The 20,046-nt window shown below is 45.7% G+C and overlaps 1 protein-coding gene and 1 pseudogene across 2 annotated transcripts in view; one reads left to right on the top strand and one right to left on the bottom strand.

Annotated features, from left to right (window-relative positions):
• LOC311514588 (olfactory receptor 52R1-like) overlaps window positions 1-20,046 on the top strand; it is a 272,348-nt pseudogene that overhangs the window by 186,343 nt on the left and 65,959 nt on the right. The gene's annotated exons all lie outside the window — the stretch shown is intronic.
• LOC311512940 (uncharacterized protein) lies at window positions 1,218-18,929 on the bottom strand (the record flags this gene model as incomplete). Its single annotated transcript, XM_084614410.1, is given in 3 exon segments — window positions 1,218-1,943; window positions 1,945-2,214; window positions 17,952-18,929. Coding segments are annotated over 3 exon segments (1,974 nt in total).

Here is a 20,046-nt window from a genome sequence, read left to right as displayed (position 1 = left end):
GGAGCTGCAGACGCTGAGATTGCAAAATGAGGGGATGCAAAGAGATTTACAAACTTCTCTGACGCAAAATATAGCCAATGCCCAGCTATGGTTGCATTAACTCAGAGTTGTCAGGAATTGGGATGTGATATGAATGCACAAATGCAGGAAAAACAAAAGTATCAATTGGAGACAAAACGATATAAAGGGGCTGTGTCCGTTTTAACTGAACAGGCTACAAAGCCCCCTGAAAAAGAAAATCATAAGAAATGATGTGAAGTGATTAACAAGCTGTTCTCTAGTTGGGATAAAAGGACTTCCCCTCACCCAACTCCCCAGGAGCTAGGGGAGAGAGAGGTGTGTCCTCCATGTCATTACACAGTCCAAGGTCCTCCCCCATCAGTCCCATGCTAATATCCATTCCCAGACCACCTGCTCCCCATCAGTCCCACACTAATATCCATTCCCAGACACACACCAGACGCACGTCAACCCCACACAAATATCCATTCCCAGACAGGTCCCATCCCCTATCACCTGCATGGATAATATCAATTCTCAGACCCCTCTTCCCCATCAGCACCACGCTAATATCCATTCACAGACCACCCACTCCGTCAGCCCCACGCTAATATCCATTCTAAACCCTCCACCCTGCTCTCCCATCACCTCCACCCCAGGATGCTAGGGTTCCACACCACTAACCACCCCTTCCCCCTGATTTTCAGTTGGAACATTGAGTCGAAAAGGGGATCTGGCAGTGTCCAGTTACAGCAGAGTGTGTGAGGGGGGCACAACCGTGTCATTAACTCATATCAGCCCCTGCTCAACTGGGGCTGCGTCCTACAAGCAGGAAGGATCCTCATCAGGCTTCTGAAACTCCCGTTCCAGCCCCGCACATAGAGGATGCAGCTGGGATAGAGAGGGGGATGGAGACAATCCAGCGAGTAATAGGGATAGTGGAGGAGAGGAGTGAGTGACAGGGGCAGGACAAACCGGGGGGGAGGTGGGGCAAAGTGTGGGGCCTCAAGTGTCCAGTTACAGGCAATAAGAAATGTGGGAACCCTGTGAGTTGTACATCGATGGATTCCCCGGACTGTCAGGTTGATACAGCACTGTAAGGTAAAGAAAGGATTTAATGTCAATAGTCACTGACTCAGGAAAGAGAACACAGCACCATGTCAACCATTGGATCTCCACAGAGCTTGGTCTGAGAGCCAGAGCACCAGAAGTAAACTTTATTCAATATGAGTAACGTGCCAGATCAGCCTGTCCCGGATCTGTTTGGTCCTCACCCCGTAGATGATGGGGTTTAGCATGGAGGGCAGTAGAATGTACATGTTGGCCATGAGAATGTGGAAATGCGGGGGCACATTGTGACCAAACCTGTGTGTGAGGAAGGAGAAGAGAGCTGGGATATAAAATGCTAAAATGACACCGAGGTGGGAGCCACAGGTCCCAAAAGTCTTGAGCCGGGCGTTCTTTGTGGGGAGGCTGAAGATGGCCCTGAGGATCTGGATATAGGACACAGTGATAAAAGACACATCCAGACCAATCACCAAGAATGCCACAGAGAAGCCGTAATAACTACTGATGCGTATGTCAGCGCAGGCCAGCTTCACCACGGCTATGTGCTCGCAGTAAGTGTGGGAGATGATGTTGGTTCTACAATATGGCCACCGCCTTGCCAGGAAAGGATAGGGCAGTGCAAGAATGCTGCCACGCAGCACCACGGCCAGGCCGATCTTGGCCACAAAGCAGTTGGTCAGAGTGGTGGAATGTCTCAGCGGATCACAGATGGCCACGTAACGATCCAAAGCCATGGCCATGACGATTCCAGACTCCATCGCTATACAGCAGTGAATGAAGTAGAGCTGGGTGAGGCACAAACTAAAATCTATCTCCCTGGAATTGAACCAGAAGATGCTCAGCATTTTGGGCATGGTAGATGTAGACAGGACTAAGGTCGGTGACAGCCAGCATGCAGAGGAAATAGTACATGGGCTCATGGAGCCTCTGCTCTGTCTTCACGATAAACAGGATGGTGAAGTTCCCCAAGAGGGTGACGGTGTACATGATAAAGAAGGGGATGGAGATCCAGACGTGGGCTGCCTCCAGGCCAGGAATGCCCAGCAGGATGAAGGTGGAGGGGCTGGAGAAGTCGGTTGTGTTGGAATCTGACATGGAGTAGGAGAGAAGGTCTCCAACTTTGAGGCAGAACAGTGTCGCCTGCATCTACTGTAAATTGCCTTGACTTGCTGTATGTGCGCAGAGTCTAGGGTGGTGGTCACATGAGAAATGCCTGGAAGGAGAGACAATGCCATTATGAGACAAAACATGCACAACCGGAGACTGTTCTCACGGGTGAATCAAATCGATCACTTTTCACACACTGGTAAATGACATTTTCTTTATTCAAATAAATGAATTCTGAATAACTGGCTCAAATAACACCATTCCATACTTGATGGTGCTCCATAGGTCAATAATTCCTACACGCCATGATGTGGGAAACCTAAATAGGCACGAGGAGGAAACATGTGTGCAGATACTGGTTATCCGTCATTGTTCCTTAATTCACTGGAAGCCAAGCTAGTGAGTCCATGCTGTCTGGACTTCCCCAATCTCTGCTTGCTCATTCGCAGTCATGGCTGTTAGGATATAGATATTCAGGCCTGATGATAAAGGCCTGTACTCGAAGAATTTAGTTGTATTCTTATCACTTGGCTAGTTCTAGAGGCATAAAAGAAAGAATCAAAATCACTGTCTGCCGGTGTAAGGGCCTCCTCTTACTGTGACAGTCTGGGGCCCTGTGCTTAGGCTAAGGCCTTTGGCTCAGCAACAGAGGCAGCCATAAGCTGGGAAGCGACCGGTCACCTCCTCACATTCCAAACTAGTCACGTTGAAATAAGGTGCGATTGGGCTGTTAGGATACAATCCTGTCCTGATAACGCCTATCGCCTCCAGAGAAAGGGAAGTGCCTAGAAAATGTAAAAGGAAACTTAGTTTGATAGCATCCTGTCTGGCAAGAACTCACTTATCAATAGCTGGGATGTGAAATCCTCACTTCTGTATTGTTTTGTCATTATAGTTCCCACTTTGCTATTGTTTGTCTGTGTAATCTCTGTCTGGTTCTGTGATTGTTCCTGTCTGCTTTATAATTAATTTTGCTGGGTGTAAACTAATTGAGGTGGTGGGATATAATTGGTTACATAATCATGTTACAATATGTTAGGATTGGTTAGCTAAATTTCAGGAAAATGATTGGTTAAGGTATAGCTAAGCAGAACTCAAGTTTTACTATATGATCTGTAGTCAATGAGGAAGTGAGTGGGTGTGGGGGGAAAGTGGGGGTGGGTGTGGGAGATGTGAACAGGGAATGGGGGTAAGGAAATTGCAATCATGTTTTGCTAAAGGGGGAAATGGGAACAGGGATTGGGGGTAAGGAAATTGGAATCATGTTTTGCTAAGGGCAGGAATGGGATCAGGGACACAGGTGTAAGGCTCTGTGGTGTCAGAGCTGGGAAGGGGGATACTAAGGAAGGAAACTGGAATCATGCTTGCTGGAAGTTCACCCCAATAAACATCGTAATTGCTTGCACCTTTGGACTTCGGGTATTGTTGCTCTCTGTTCATGCGAGAAGGACCAGGGAAGTAAGTGGGTGAAAGAATAAGCCCCCTAACAGGGGCCAAATGTTTAACACTAAGAATGATTAACAATTGGAACAAACTGCAAAGGGAAGTGGTAAATTTTCCAACTACCTGTATCTCCAGAACCACTTAAGCAGCTACAGCAGCCTGGCCATAACACTTCAGTGTAGGTAATCCACCTCCCCTAGAGTTGGTAGCAAGATTGATGCTGTCTACTCCAGGGTGAGGATGACACAGCTACATCTCTCAAGGGTGTGGATGTAATTACTGTTGCCAAAAAAAAAAGGCAAATGCAATGTTTGACACCAAACTGGGAGGAGAGGTAGATACGCTGGAGGGTAGGGATCGGATACAGAGGGACCTAGAGAAATTAGAGGATTGGGCCAAAACAAATTTGATCAGGTTCAACAAGGACAAGTGCAGAGTCCCGCACTTAGGATGGAAGAATCCCATGCAATACGACAGACTAGGGGCCGAATGGCTCGGCAGCAGTTCTGCAGAAAAGGACCTAGGGCTTACAGTGGACGAGAAGCTGGATATGAGTCAAGAGTGTCCCCTTGTTGCCAAGAAGGCCAATGGCATTTTGGACTCTATAAGAAGGGGCATTGCCAGCAGATCATAAGACGTGATCATTTCCCTCTATTCAACATTGGTGAGGCCTCATCTGGAGTACGGTGTCCAGTTTTGGGCCCTACACTAGAAGAAGGATGTGAGAAAAATTGGAATGCGTCCAGCGGAGGGCAACAAAAATGATGAGGGGACTGGAACACATGACTTCTGAGGAGAGGCTGAGGGAACTGGGATTATTTAGTCTGCGGAAGAGAAGAATGAGGGGGGATTTGATAGCTGCTTTCAACTACCTGAAGGGGGTTCCAAAGAGGATGGATCTAGACTGTCTCAGTGGTAGCAGATGACAGAACGAGGAGTAATGGTCTCAAGTTGCAGTGGGGGAGGTTTAGGTTGGATATTAGGAAAAACTTTTTCACTAGGAGGGTGGTGAATGCGTTCACTGGAATGCCTAGGGAGGTGGTAGAATCTCCTCCCTTTAAGGTTTTTAAGGTCAGGCTTGCAAAGCCCTGGCTGGGATGATTTACTTGGGGATTGGTCCTGCTTTGAGCAGGGGGTTGGACTAGATGACCTCCTGAGGTCCCTTCCAACCCTGATATTCTATGATTCTATGATTCTATGGTTTGTTGTATTAGGAGAGGCATAGAGAGCAAGTGATGGGCGTGTGATACTACCAGTCTACTTGGTGCTCGCTATATCTCAGAAGGAACACCGTGTCCAATTTTCTTCACTACTAATAGAAAAATGTAGAGAAAGTGGAGACGATCCAGAGGAGAGTGAAAAAAGATGATGAAAAGGATGGAATGCAAGTCATATCAACAAAGGCCAAAGGAACTGGTTCGGTTTACTTTGGAGAAAAGGAGGTTAAGAGGGGACATGATAACGCTCCTTAAATACAGAGCACATGACAAGAGGCAATGGGTTCAAACTACAAAAGAGCAGATTTAGATTAACTCTCAGGTCAAAATTCCTAACTTTAAGCACAGTAGGACAATGGAAGGGGTGCCTCAGAAAATAATGAAAGCTCTTTCACTGGAGGTTTTCCAAAGGAGGGTGGATAGCCACCTGGTTAGATACAACAAGTCCTGACTCTTGGCAGGGAATCAGGCTAGCTGACCCTTGAGGTCCCTTCTCACCCCGTGGCTCTATGATTCTGTGATGTAAACTCCGAGTTTAGACCAGGCCTTGGGCAAACACAAGTCAAGAAACTTAATACAAGGGTAACTGGGTAAATTGTAATGGTCTGTGTTATACAGGAGGTCAGACTGGACGATCTAATGGCCCCTTTTGACTTTAAACCCTATTAATCTATCAATGAAGAATGTAGATCAGGAATTTATATTTACTCTTTCTCACAACACATGAATAAGGGAACATAAGGACATAAGAATGGCCATACGGGGTCAGACCAAAGGTCCATCTAGCCCTGTATCCTGCCTACTGACAGTGGCCAGTGCCAGGTATCCCAGAGGGAATGAACAGAACAGGCAATCACCAAGTGATTCATCCCCTGTCACCCATTCCCAGCCTCTGGCAAACAGAGGCAAGCGTTACCCTCTCAGCCCATCCAGGATAATAGCCTTTGATGGACCTATCCTCCATGAAATTAATGAGTTCTTTTTGAACGCTGTTATCGTCTTGGCCTTCACAACATCCTTTGGCAAGGAGTTCCACAAGTTGACTGTGCATTCTGTGATTAAATACTTTCTTTTATTTGTTTTAAACCCACTGCTTATTATTGTCATGTGGTGACCCCTAGTTCTTGTGTTATGACAAGGAGTAAACAACACTTCCATGTCTACATTCTCTACACCAGTCATGATTTTGTGGACCTCAATCACATCTCCCCTTAGCCATCACCTTTCCAAGCTGAAAAGTCCCAGTCTTATTAATCTCTCCTCATACAGAAGCCGTTCCATACCCCAAATCATTTTTTTTCCTTTACTGAACCTTTTCCAATTCCAATATAACTTTTTTGAGATGGGGCGATCACATCTGCACTCAGTATTCAAGAAGTGGGCGTACCATGGATTTATACAGAGGGAAGATGGTATTTTCAGTCCTATTATCTATCCCATTCTTAATTATTCCCAGCATTCTGTTTGCTTTTTTGATTGCCTCTGCAAATTCAGTCGATGTTTTCAGAGAACTATTCACAATGACTCCGAGCTCTCCTTCTTGAGTGGTAACAGCTAATATAGATCCCATTATTCTATATTAAGAGCCTTTAGTGAGGGACCTTGTCAAAGGCTTTCTGAAAATCTAAGTAGACTATATCCACTGGATCCCATTGGTCCACATGTTTGTTGCACACCTCAAAGAATTCCACTTGATTGGTAAGCATGATTTCCCTTTCCCAAAACCGTGTTGAATCTTCCTCAACAAATTATGTTCATCTATATGTCTGAGAATGTTCTTCTTTATTATAGTTTCAACCAGTTTGCCCGCTACTGAAGTCAGGCATACAGGCCTGTAATTGCCCGGATCACCTCTGGAGCCCTTTTTAAAAATTGGCGTCAAATATAATATCCCCCAGTCATCTGTTACAGAAGCTGTCATTTATGGTGTCAAGTGCATCCCATCCTGAGGTGAGATGAACCCAATCAATATGGGGATAATTGAAATCCCGCATTATTATTGATTTTTTAAAAATTTCAATATCCTCTGTAATATCCCTCAGCATTTCACCTTTATGATCACCATCGTGATCAGGTGGTCAGTAATATATGCCTACCCCCATATTCTTATAATTAGAGCATGGAATTTCCATCCATATAGATTCTATGATACAGTTTGATTCATTTATGATTTTTACTTCATTTGATTCTATGTTTTTCTTCACATGTAATCTCACTCTCCGACCAGCATGACCTCTTCTCTCCTTTTGATATATTTTGTGCCCTGGTATTACTGTATCCCAATGATGATCTTCATTCCACTCAGTTTCTGTGACGACTATGATATCAATATCCTCATTTAATATGAGGCACTCTAGTTCACCCATTTTATTATTTAGACTTCTAACATTGTAGAAGTTGTAGCATTCTAGAACGTGTCTGGGACATGTTGAAAAATTATTCTTCTTCTTCTTCGGTGAGGAGCCCTAGCACTTTCCAGCAGATAAAAGTCAGCTAACAGACCCTCTCCCCCATCAACAGCCAGGGCCCTGACATGCAAGAGGAGGCGCTGACAGTGTCTTTGCATTAACACATGGCGGGCTCCTGAGGTCTTTAGTCAGTTCTTACTCCAAGGTCAGTTTTGTCTCAGTGGAGTCTGAGGACACTATGGCCCATGGCCTCAGAATTAAATTTGTTAGTCTCTAAGGTGCCACAATACTCCTTTTCTTTTCACCTTATGTTATATATCGACTAACACCTTTCATCCTGAATGATCCCCTCTGCCACTGAAATGCAGCTGCCTTGGACCATAGGTCATCAACCAGCTGGGGAGCCACAGCAAAAGGAGATATTTTGTCCCGTGGTACTGGAGGAAATTCATCACCCTTCGCAAGGTCTTTGAGATGTTTCTTGGGTGTGCACAGCAGAAAGGACCACAGACTAACACTCCATCCCACCACACACACATTACATTAGGTTTGTCGAGCTGGTGAGCTCCTCGTCAAGAGATGCAGTACCTGTGGATCCTGAGATGGAAGTGTCTTTCCTGGGAATCCCCCTCAGGTAACCGTGTCCCACACCTTTCTCACCCCAGGATCTGCAACAACATCAGACAAGAAGAGAAGACACAGGCATCTGCACGGTTTATAATATGGCTCTGTGTAACCCCAGGGGATTTGCTCAGCCTCTAGGGGAGAAGTGGCATCTGAATGAAAACAGGCCAGAGACCAGAGATACTCTTACCAATCTCTCTCTTTCCATGACTGCACTTCTGTATAAACAGTAAATAAGGGGCCTTCCCAAAGGGAGATTAGAGCTCTTGGGCTCTGTGCTGAGTCAGAGAGGAAACATCTGCTCTGTGTATTTGTGTATATTGAACAATTATAGTAGATTAGTAAGAAAACGAGGGACAACGTCTATGTCTCCATAGGGTCTGATATCACATAAATCTGCAGGCACACGGGCCTTATGCTAAGTGATCAGAGATCAGTAATTCTCATCAGTCACTGTCATCATGTTGTGCAGCACCTTTCATTTAAGGATCTTCAGAACTCTTCGGAAAGGAAAGTCACCATGAACATATCCCCGATATGCAGATAGGAAAACAGAGGCAAAGGGACACATGACTTGGCCAAGGTCACTGAGAGAATGACAGACAGAACCGAAGAGTCCTGACTTCCCTGTCATCATCACGGTCTCTCTGTCAGTAATTGAGCGCATGATAAGAGGGAAATGGTCTAGAAGGATTTAGTCATTGGTGGGTGTGACAGACTTCCCCAGGGTGCAACCAACCACTGAGCCCTCTTGTATGTCAATCTGTGCCCCCCTCTCACATTGTGAGTCTGTGGGAAGGCACAATCAGTTCAGTCCTTTGTTCCTTTGGTGTTTAAAGGTGTTGACATGTAGGGGGAGTGAGATCAAGTGATGACGTCTCTTCCACTTGTCATAGCTTTTATCATGTGAAGGGAACCTCATTTTTCCAAGCAAAAGCCCTCAGCACAGTTAGTGGAAAAGTACAGACACAAGGTGAACTGGTCACATACCCTTGTATTCTTTGATAATTCATGAACATCCTGGCTAGAATGTTCACAGGAACGTCCATCAGATGGGGATCATCTTTGGCCTATTTTGTTTCTTAATGGGCCATAACCTTGAATGGTTCATCCACAATGTGCAGCTTAGACTGGATGTAAATTACCTTGTGGGTGTTACCCAGGAGAAAACACATTTGAAATACTGGTACATAAGCTAAATGTTCATAACTTTAGGTACAAAAATGATACATGCATACACATAGGGTCATGATATTCAGCAAATCATACCAGTTCCATTGATATATTACATAATATACTTTGTAAAAAACGCCTCATAATCAATCACCATCTTAAAAATGGGGGGTGCCACAATATTTCTTTGGGGCACACAGAGTCACACACACCGTTAATTGAGTGAAGGAATGTTAGCCCCTGACTAATGCGGAGGCCGTGTGCCCAAGGCCCTCTTTATGTAAGTAAGGGGCTAGAAGTGTGGCCCACTATCCCACTGGCTATCGGGCAGTAGTGGCCACCCTTTCAAATGTCAGAAGAAAGGCTTCGGGAACATCTCCATGCCCCATCTTCATGAGTCTTAGTCGGAGGACAGGCAGTAAATATCCTGGGTTGAGGTCCTGTAGAGAATTAACCAAAGGCCCTGCTGGCTGGTGGAATGCTGCTATTTGTTGGACGAGCACCTGCTGCTGAGTAGCCGACTCCCGCATCACGGCCTATTGATGGGCAGACACCTGTGGCTGTTTGTATTGCTGTTCTTGCTGTGCAGCTTACTGCTACTGGCTTTCTCGGAGCCATTTCAAGACTATCCAAATCCATGGTGGTATCCGCTAATTTCAGGTCATTAGCACGCAAAGGCGATCGAGGGGAGAACCATACCCTCCTCCAATCTGCTGGGTTTAGGCCTCTCCTCAGGCCTGGGCCGCTGCCCACATTCACCTCCACATGTGACAGGGTTGGGGAACACCCCCTGTAGTATGGGGTGCGTGCGCCCCATCTCTCTCAGGATATAGTGGTTGGGGGTATATGTAACCCATGTCTGAGTCTTGCCCACAGGCCCGAGTCAATATACTCATCCTTATTAGCTGGGTAATAAGGCCTAATGGTTAAAGTGATTGTACTTACCCTTCATAGCTGGGCAATGCAGCTCAATGGCCGGACTCCATAGATTAAAGTCACTGTGTTTGCCCTTAATACCTGGGTAGCGTGTCCCAATGGCCAGAGGCAATAGATTTGCCCAGGTCAACACGCAGTAAGGCCCCATGGCTACAGTCTATAAATTCACCCCTGTAAGCAGGGCTGTAGGGCCCAGTGGCTACCATCGGTAAATTGGAAGAAGTCACTAGGGAAATGAGGACTAGTGGCCACAGTCAATAAATTCTCCCCTGTCAGCACAGCTATAAGGACTAGTGACCAAAGTCTATAGATTTTCCCCTCTTAGCAGGGCAGTACGGTTTAGTGGCCAAAGTCAGTAAATTTGCCCCCATTAGAAGGGCGGAAAGGCTTTGTGGCACAGTGGTGTCAGTCAGGAAGGGGGCCACCATGTAAAAAAAACAGGGTTGGCAGCCCGGGTAGGGGAGTCTCAGCCCTTCTTTTCCATTGGACCCCAGCCCAGGGCCCTGGTAGTGGCTGGAGCGTATGCCGGCGAGTCAGTGGGGGAGTTCTGGCTGAAACACACTGACTCAAAAGTCCAGTTCTCTTACTAAGCCACTATCTAATCCCCCTGGGCTGCTTCCTGCTGCAGTTCCTGCTGCCGTTGTCTGGGCGTCCAGGGTGGGTCTGTGCTCTCCAGTTTGGGCTGTTTCTGGCAACTCTGCGAGGCCTCTGTGATTGCCTTAGCATCTGCCTGGGTCGATGTGTCTCCGATTCCCCCAGTGTCAAGCTTTGCTTGAGCCTTGGCTGGAGCCACTGGCCTATGTCCTTCCACCCTGGCAGTCAGCCCCAAATTAAGCTGAGCTGCTCCCCTTTATGCTCAAGTTTTTGAAGCATGCCCAGTAGAGTTGAGGGGCATGGCTTCTGCTGGTATGGTGCTGAATTATTATGAATTACTAGAGTTGTTATGAATGAATGCAGTGAGCCTGATGTTGTTATTGCTTGACAAGTCTGAATTTGCTCGAGGCTTCTGGGAACACATTTTCTTAGCATCAGGCAACTGATGTGGAAATTCACTGGCTGGCTCTATTCTGTGTCTTTGTCCTAATACCGACCTTTGTCAGGTAATATGCCAGCAAAGCAAAAAAAAAAAAAAATGTAGTAAACATACGTTCTGTGAGCTGGGGAAAGATGAACCCTGTCAAAGAACATCACTATAGGACCTTGAGGGAATCATTGATGAGAGGGTAAACAAGGAACACTCTTTTGTCAATACTGTGACAGGTTTGGTCACAGAGAGCATCTTGAGACTGTCACTGGATGTGCTGGGATACCACTGAGAATAACCCCTCTGCCAGAATGGGCACCCTCACCTCTGTCTTCTTGAGCCAGACCCTCCAGGTCTCATCCAGCACAGACCCAGAGTTAGGTCCACACCCCGCTGCAGAACACAGGTACCGAGATTCACTCAGCCCTGGGGCTTCTCTGTTCAAAGGGATCCGCCCCAGCACTCAGTACGCAGCCTTTCTGGGAGTCTGAACCCCAGATAAGTTCATCTCACACCGTATAACATTTTATTCAGTGTGAGTTCATATTATTTGCCCTCTTTCTCGAAGTAAAGATAGATAAAGAGAGGTATGCAAAGGTTACATTTTCTTACACTGGGTTTATTAATAAACAAAAGTGATTTTATGAACTATAAAAAGTAGGTTGTAAGTGATCAGAACAGATTACATACAGAACAAAGTAAGCCACTAAGCAAAATAAAACAAACATGTAAGGCTAAGCTTAATCCATTAAGAAACTGGTTATATGTAATATCTCATTCTCAAAGATGTTCCAATAAACGTCTTTTATAGATTAGACTCATTCCTAGTCTGGGCCCCCCGCTTCAGCCTTTGTTAGTTCCAGCAGATGTCTTAGGTGGTAAGCAGGGGTTTTCTCATGACTGGCAGTCTTCTTTGTCCTGATCCCCACCTGGATGTAGATTTGGCCAAAGGCAGGCATCCTTTCTCCCAGTTTCTCCCCCCTCCCCAGCCCATCTCCTCATGGGAAAGTAGATGTTGAAAGATGGTTCCAGGACTAGATGGCCTGATCACATGTCTCTGAGAGATCCATGTCTCTATACTGTATGGGCTCATCCACAGGAAGGCTACATGAAAACAGAGCCATTCACAGCTTCAGATTTCTTGCTTAAGAGTCATCGAGTTTCTGAAGTGTCCTTAATGGCCCTTGCTTTTCATAATTATATAAGATTCAGAGTAACAGCCGTGTTAGTCTGTATTCGCAAAAAGAAAAGGAGTACTTGTGGCACCTTAGAGACTAACCAATTTATTTGAGCATATAAGTTATTATATAAGTTATTCAAGTGTATACCTTATATTTCTAACTTCAGACATAGAAATGATACATGCATACAAATAGGATGAACACATTCAGCAGTTTATAAGCTTTGTAATGATGCCTTACACGGGGTAATTAGCATAAAGTGTATTCCAGTTATGTCATATTCATATTCATAAGCACATTTTCATGAAGCATATGGAATGTACCGTCACAGATCCCTCCTCTCCAACCCCCTTCCAGAATATTAATTAGGAGAAAATTAGTAATAAAACGCCCATAGGGCATGTTTCTTGGACATGTGACAGAGTAGGAAAGCTTCTGCTTCATGGGATCCTTGTAGGACTTTAAACGAGAGGGTGTCTATGCAGCCAAGGCCTTGCCTCGGGGGATCTTCAATAGACCTGACGGCTGAGAAGAGAAGTGAAGAGAAGAGGTCTTCATTTAGAATTGGTAGTTATAACCACTTTGTTTGCCAATCAGGATAGTGTGTAAGGCCAACATACTTACTGGGGGTTTATGCTTGGGGAATTGAGGCTCACTAAGGAGACATGCATTATATAACCTTAAACAGCTTGTGTAATTCTTTCTCAGATAAGCTCCTGAGCACCAGGTAAACTGAATCTGAATTCTCACTTGTACTGATGAATATTCTGCCCATATCAACTGCTTCCTCAGCCCACAATGTAGGGTTAATCCTTCCCCATCCAGTGTGGGGCGAGTGTGCCGGGTGACATCATCACACACAAAATAGGTGACCCACTGAAAATGTCCCTCTTACTTTTCTTCGTCAGCAAGTATCAACTGTGCTTTCTGTTTGTCAGACGTCAGCCTCACACACATTACTGGATCAACGGACTTTTTGCCATGGTATCTGGGGGGCCATTCACACAGGTGATTAAGGTGATTAAGGTGATTAAGGGGTCTGTCAGGATTAAGGTGATTAAGGGGTCTGTCAGGATTCCCTCCCCACTCTGAACTCTGGGGTATAGATGTGGGGACCTTCATGAAAGAACCCCTAAGCTTATTTCTACCCGCTTAGGTTAAAACTTCCCCAAGGCACAAATCCTTCCCTTGTCCTTGGACGGTATTGCTGCCACCACCACCAAGTGATTGAGACAAAAAATCCAGGAAAAAGGGCCACTTGGAGTCCCTCTTTCCCCAAAATATTCCCCCAAGCTCCTTCACCCCCTTTTCTGGGGGAGGCTTGAGAATACTATACTAACCCAATGGCTACAAAGTGAGCACAGAACAAACCACTGGGTTTTTAGGACACTGAAAATCAATTAGATTCTTAAAAGAAGAATTTTATTAAAAAAAAGTTAAAGAATCACACCTGTAAAATCAGGATGGAAGGTAACTGTACAGCGTAAATAAAAAGATTTAAAACACAGAGGATTCCCCTCTGACTTTGCTTTCCAGTTAAAGAACAGGCATGAAATTACCTCTTAGCATAGGGAAAATTGACAAACTAAAACAAAAGTTAATCTAACTCATTCCCTTGCCTTTACTTACAGTTTCTGTAACTGAAAAGTAGTAGCCTGTTTGTAGCCTGTAGGACTAACCTGCTTGCTTGCATATCTATATCTATATCTTTTCTTAGAGTTTAAGTATTTGATGTATTGTAATAGGTGTATAGATTTATATTAAAATAAGTTTGGCTGTAATGCAAGAGACCTACAGGCCATATCCTGTATGTTAATCTAAGGCAAAGTTAGCATATCGATATTAAGACCTTTTACCCAGAAAAGTAAAGTTGACCTATAACTTCTTACCGAAATAAATAAGTCTCCATGCGTATGCCTATGACCTTTTATCTAGACCAATAGACAATAGAGAATGACATGTTTTGTTTTGTTTTTTTTCAATCTTGTACCCACATACTTAACACGTACACCACTAGGAAACTTGTGTGCATTGTGACGGGGCAAGGGCTGTATTAAAGTAGTGAGGAACAGGTATGTTAGCCCCAGGCTAAACAAATCCCTGGTACCATGGTAACCAAATGGCAGTTGCTCCAGGTGAATCAAGACACGGGGGGCCAATTAAGATCCTTCTAGAAAGCAATGGAGATAGCTAGGTTGATTGGGACACCTGAAGCCGATCAAGGGCTGGATGGAACGAGTTGAAAGCCTCCCAGTTAGTCAGCGAGGTGCAAGTGTCAGGAGCTGTAGGAGGAAGCCGCGCTGTTGGATGAACTAAGTAGTACAAATCCATATGAGGCACAAGGAAGGAGGCCCTGAGATAACGGTGAAGGAGATATTGAGTGGCGGCAGCTGTAGGGAAGTGGCCCAGGGAATTGTACATGTTCTATTTCCAAAAAGTCAGCTACCATAGCTGATACTATTAGGGTCCCTGGGCTGGAACCGGAGTAGAGGGCGGGCCCAGGCTCCCCCCTCCCTTCCCTGATTAATCAGTGAGAGTGGGAGACAATAGAAATTGTGCAAGGGAGGGTTGCATCTCCTCATCTCCCTTGCTGGCTTATGATGAAAATGGCTCAGTAGGCTGTGAGCCTTGCCTCTAGAGAGAGAAGGGCTACGTGGAGGGTCACAGTGAGCCTCTGAGGCTAGCGAAATCCACCAGGTAACGTGGTACCCACAGAGACAAGGACAGAGCTTTGTCACAGCGTATATACCTGTCCTCAATATGCACAAACATACTAGCTTACGGAGTAAGCATACTCTAACATTTTGTGGGTGAGGAATGAAATTTGGGTATAGGAGGAAGGATTTCCATCACTTTATTCTACAAAAGAGGTGACCCACCTCGATAGAGTATTCCATTTCTATTCTTACTTATTGTATTTCTAATCTATCTTTCTCCATCAATTCTATCTATCAATGATGACTACTATGATTAGTAGGATGTATTTGGTCTTCTTAAACTTTCTAAGTTTCAAGGGAACTAGGCAAACTTTTATCTTCTGATCAAACAGATTGGTGAGCCTATAAAGCATACTAATTAATATTAATAATTAGTTATTATTAATATAATTAATTAACTAAAAATAAAAAAAGTAAAATAGATAAATTAAATTATCAGTACCCCCTAAGTCAGGCTACACATTTCAGGTATCATTTCAGAAGATGGTTTACCTGCGTGGTCTCTCTCTCTCTCCAGAGAGGGAACATCTGGCCAGGAGGGATTTTATGTTACTGGCTACATAAAGGGTTGTTACCCTTCCCTTTATATTAATGGCAGCATCTGGATGTATATTTGTGCAGCGGCAGCCTTTCCTGCCACTGAAAATTTTCTTGCCCACTTGATCGCTGGCCATGTAGAGGACGTCCTTGGTATGCCTAATTCAGAACTTGCTGGTCTTTCACTCTAATAATTTGTCACCAGTAAGAAAGCTGCCAAAACCTACACAGGGCCGATGGGGACAGTTGCTGGCTTCAGATATCCTCAATCCTGATCTTGTGCTGCCCCTTCATATGGAGCAGCTACTAGGGGACCATGAGCATTGAAGGTGTCAGCCTGGAGTTCCTCAGCCTTCCTCATCTCCCACCCACATTCCCACCTCCTGAGGTCCCCTCCAACCCTGATGTTCTATGATTCTATGATAGTAATGGGCAGGGAATTAGTTTTACTGGGATTAATACAAAGACTAAGGCACACTGCTTTTGGCCTAGCCGGATGAGCTATCAGGTGCAGCAATTCACAGTGCAGTTGCCACTGAAGTTTAGGGAATAGTGCCTTCAGCATTTATAACTGGCACCTAAAGTGGGATGCACATTAGAAGTAGAAGAGAGAAGGAGGTGTGTGAGTGGGCAGAGTTACAAAGGAAAGGGAGCGATGGAAGAAAATGCAGAGAGAGAGAGAGAGAGAGAGAGAGAGGGAGACTTGATATGAAATCCAATAGAACAGGGATTTCCTGCCTCTTCCATTCTGTGGAACACTTTCCAATGAAGAGACGAACCCGCTCCTTGACCCCAAGCCAACACTGCCTGATTCAGGAAACATTTCCTTCGGGGAGCCTGGCTGGATCAGTCTAGGAATGAGAACACTCAGGGAAACACTGAGGGCAGAGGAGCCACATTTGGGTGAGGAGAACATCTTGTGGACACCTCCCTGCCCAGCCCCATGCCCCTTCTACTCGCAGTCCCCGAGCATCCCTGTAGCAGCTCAAGGTTTGCTGTCACAACCCTGCTCAAGCTCCAGCTGCTGGAAGCCCAACGAGTGACTTTGTTTGGGTTCCACGTGCTGGATCCCTGCGTGTTTTTATGATTTCCTGATTAGGAGCCATGTTGAGGCCCTGTCTCTGGCTCTGGGTTTCCAGGCCCACTCTCAGGGTGCAGCTTCCCTTCAGTACCTCTAGCACAAGCAGTGTGAGCAAAGAGTAGAGGAAAAGCCAAAAGATATAAGGATACAGATGATTCATCTCATCAAACATGAGTTATTAGTTATGACACCGCATCAGAAAGGTCTATGCAACTGCTGGCCAATAGACCCAAATTGATATTCCGTCTGAGGAGAGATTAAAATGACTGGGACTTTTTGGTTTTGAAAAGAGACGACTAAGGGGGGACATGAGAGTGTAAATAAAACCATGAGTGGTTTGGAAAAGTTCAGTCAGGAAGTGTTATTTATTCCTTCAACTAACAAAAGAACTAGGGGTCAGCCAAATGAATTAAAAGGCAGCAGATTTAAAGCAAACAAAGGAAGTATTTCTTCACAGTTGACCTGTGGAACTCTTTTCCAGGAGATGTTGTGAAGGTCAAAACTATAACAAGGTTCCAATAAGAACTAGAGAACTGAATGAAAGATAGGTCCATCAATAGTTATTAGCCAGGAAGCCAAGGCCATGTTCTGTGTGCCCCTGGCCTCTGTTTGCCAGAAGCTGAGACAATAGGGGATGGATCACTCAGAATTTTCCAGTTCTGTTCATTCCCTCTGAAGTACCTGGTATTGGGCACTGTTGTGAGCTAGGATACAGGCCTAGATAGACCATTCATCTTACCCAGTATGGCCAATCTGATGTTATATGGACCCCAGATGTGTCTGCCCCCCTGCCTTAACCCACTGTACCCCACTTCCCTCCCAGACCCCACTCCCCTCCCAGAAGGCCTGATGGGTTCTCTCTCTCTCTCTGCAGAGTTAGTAACAAAGTAAGGAGATACATGAAATGTTTAAACCGAACCAGTGCCAAAAGATGTCAGAACATCTTAGTATGAGACCTGAGTGAGTGGATTATTAATGTAATTGTATTACTTGAATATAGGAATGTGATACTGTATTCCTGTCAGCTAATTGCTAAGTTATCTGTTAAAAACATAAGATTTCAAGAGCCTAACTAGCCCCTGGAAGTGCACATGCATCAAGGTGGGTGAGAGGCGGTAATGATCCAGTGAATGATATGCAGAGGGGAGGAGAGGAGTGAGCAACAGGGGCGGGACCTTGGTGAAAGAAGTGGGCAGGGCCACCAGGGTCCTGTTACTTAAAATTAGATAGGAGGAAACCCCATGAGTTAATGAGTTCTATGTAGACGGATGCCCCAGTTTGTCCCACTGAAACAGCACAGTAAGGCCAGGAAAGGATTAATGTCACTTTGACTGTGCAGTCAGTGATTCTGGGAAGAGGGCCCAGCACCATGTGAGCAGCCAGCTCTGCTCGTTCCTTAGTGAGAGAGCCAGAGCACCAGGAGAAAACTTTAGGCCCCTTTATGAGTAATAAGCCGGAGCAGCCTGTCCCGGATCTGTTTAGTCCTCACCCCGTAGATGATGGGGTTTAGCATGGGGGGCACAAGGAGGTACATGTTGGCAATGAGAATGTGTAAATGAAGGGGCACATTGTGTCCAAACCGGTGCATGAGGGCGGAGAAGAGAGTTGGGATGTAAAAGGCTAAGATGACACAGAGGTGCGAGCCGCAAGTCCCAAAAGTCTTGAGCCGGGCGTCCTTTGTGGGGAGGCTTAAGATAGCCCTGAGGGTCTGGATATAGGACATGATGATAAAAAAGACATCCAGACCAAAAAAAAAGAATGCCACAGAGAGGCTGTAGTAACTGCTGATGCGGATGTCTGCGCAGGCCAATTTCACCACGGCTATGTGCTCACAGTAAGAGTGGGGGATGATGTTGGTTTTGCAATATGGCCACTGCCTCGCCAGTAAGGGATAGGGCAGTATGAGCATGCCACCACGCAGCACCACGGCCAGGCCAATCTTGGCCACCACGGGGTTTGTCAGGATAGTGGAATATCTCAGGGGATTGCAGATGGCCACGTAGCGATCGAAAGCCATGGCCACAAAGATCCCAGACTCCATCCATGAGAAGCAGTAAATGAAGTACAGCTGGGTGAGGCAGGCATTGAAATCTATTTCCCCCGAATTGAACCAGAAGATGCTCAGGGTTTTGGGAAGGATGGACGTAGACAGGACCAGGTCGGTGACAGCTAGCATGCAGAGGAAATAGTACATGGGTCCATGCAGGCTCGGCTCGATTTTCACAATGAATAGAATGGTGAAGTTCCCCAAGACGGCTATGGCATACATGGCACAAAAGGGGATGGAGATCCAGACGTGAGCCGCCTCCAGGCCAGGAATGCCCAGCAGGAGGAAGGTGGAGGGGTTGGTGAAGTCAGTTGTGTTGGAATCTGGCATGGAGTAGGGGAGAAGGCAGACCGATATCTTCTGCATATACCGTATGTACCCCCAACTTCCTGTATGTGTCCAGGCCTTGGGTGATGGTCTCAGGACAAATGCCTGGATGGAGAGACAGTGTTAATATGAGACACTACATGCACTACTGGGGGATATTCTGATGGATGAAGCAAATTGGTTGATCTTCACACATTGAAAAATGACATTTTCCTTATTCAGAGATAAGAATTATGAAGAAATAAACCCACTAATGCCAATTGCATATTTTATGGTGCTCTGGGCTACAATAATTCCCACAGATCATGGTGTGGGGAACCTTAATAGACACCAGTCGGAAACATGAGTGTGGATACTGGTTATCAATCCTTGTTCCTTGTGCCTTTTCTACACTGCCAAGTTTTTCACCAAAAGGCAGCAACGGTGCAGGAGGACACTCTGCAAAGCCACTTTTGATGGCGGAAGTTGGCAGTTTCAGTGACACAATACAACTACCTTGAGAAGAGTTGTAAGGCTTTTTACACAAAAGTTTTGTCAGTGACGTGCCAGTGCAGACACTTGCAATTGATTTTTTCAAAGCAATAGGCCTTTGGAAGGTGTCCCACAATGCCCATCCTGACCACTCTTGTCAGAGGTTTGAACTCCTCCTTTAAAGGCCCAGGAATTTAGAAATTCCCCTTCGTGTTTGCTAGGCATGGAGAATTTACATCACGTTTTCCCAGGTGGCCATGGCTGCTCCACCCAGGAAACGCTCTCCCACTTGGACCACTGCAGAGCTGCTGGATCTCCGAAGTATTTTGGTAGAGGAGGTTGTGCAGTGCCAGCTGCACTCCAGCTGCAGGAAGTTTGATACCTATGGGCAGATTTCATGCAGCTTGTGGAAAAAGAGCTGTGATCAGGACACACTGCGGTGCACAGCAAAGGGGAAGGAGCTGAGGTACATGGGCCAGAAGGCAGGGGAGGCAAATGGTCCCTCTGATGCTGATCCCGAGACTTGCCATTTTTATAAGAACTTGAATGCTATCCTCGGTGGTGACCCCATAACAATGGCCAAGACCCATGTGGATACTGCCGCGGGCTGCAGCTGACAGAAACTGGAGCTAACCCAGAGGAGGAAGTCATTGATAAAGAGGTGGAGGCAGAAGGAGATGTGGAG

Source organism: Lepidochelys olivacea (genome assembly GCF_965140295.1).
Source record: "Lepidochelys olivacea isolate rLepOli2 genome assembly, chromosome: 1".
In the NCBI taxonomy this organism is placed as follows: Eukaryota; Metazoa; Chordata; order Testudines; family Cheloniidae; genus Lepidochelys; species Lepidochelys olivacea.
The sequence above is the reverse complement of the archived record's forward strand: the minus strand, read 5'-3'. Positions and strand labels throughout refer to the sequence as shown.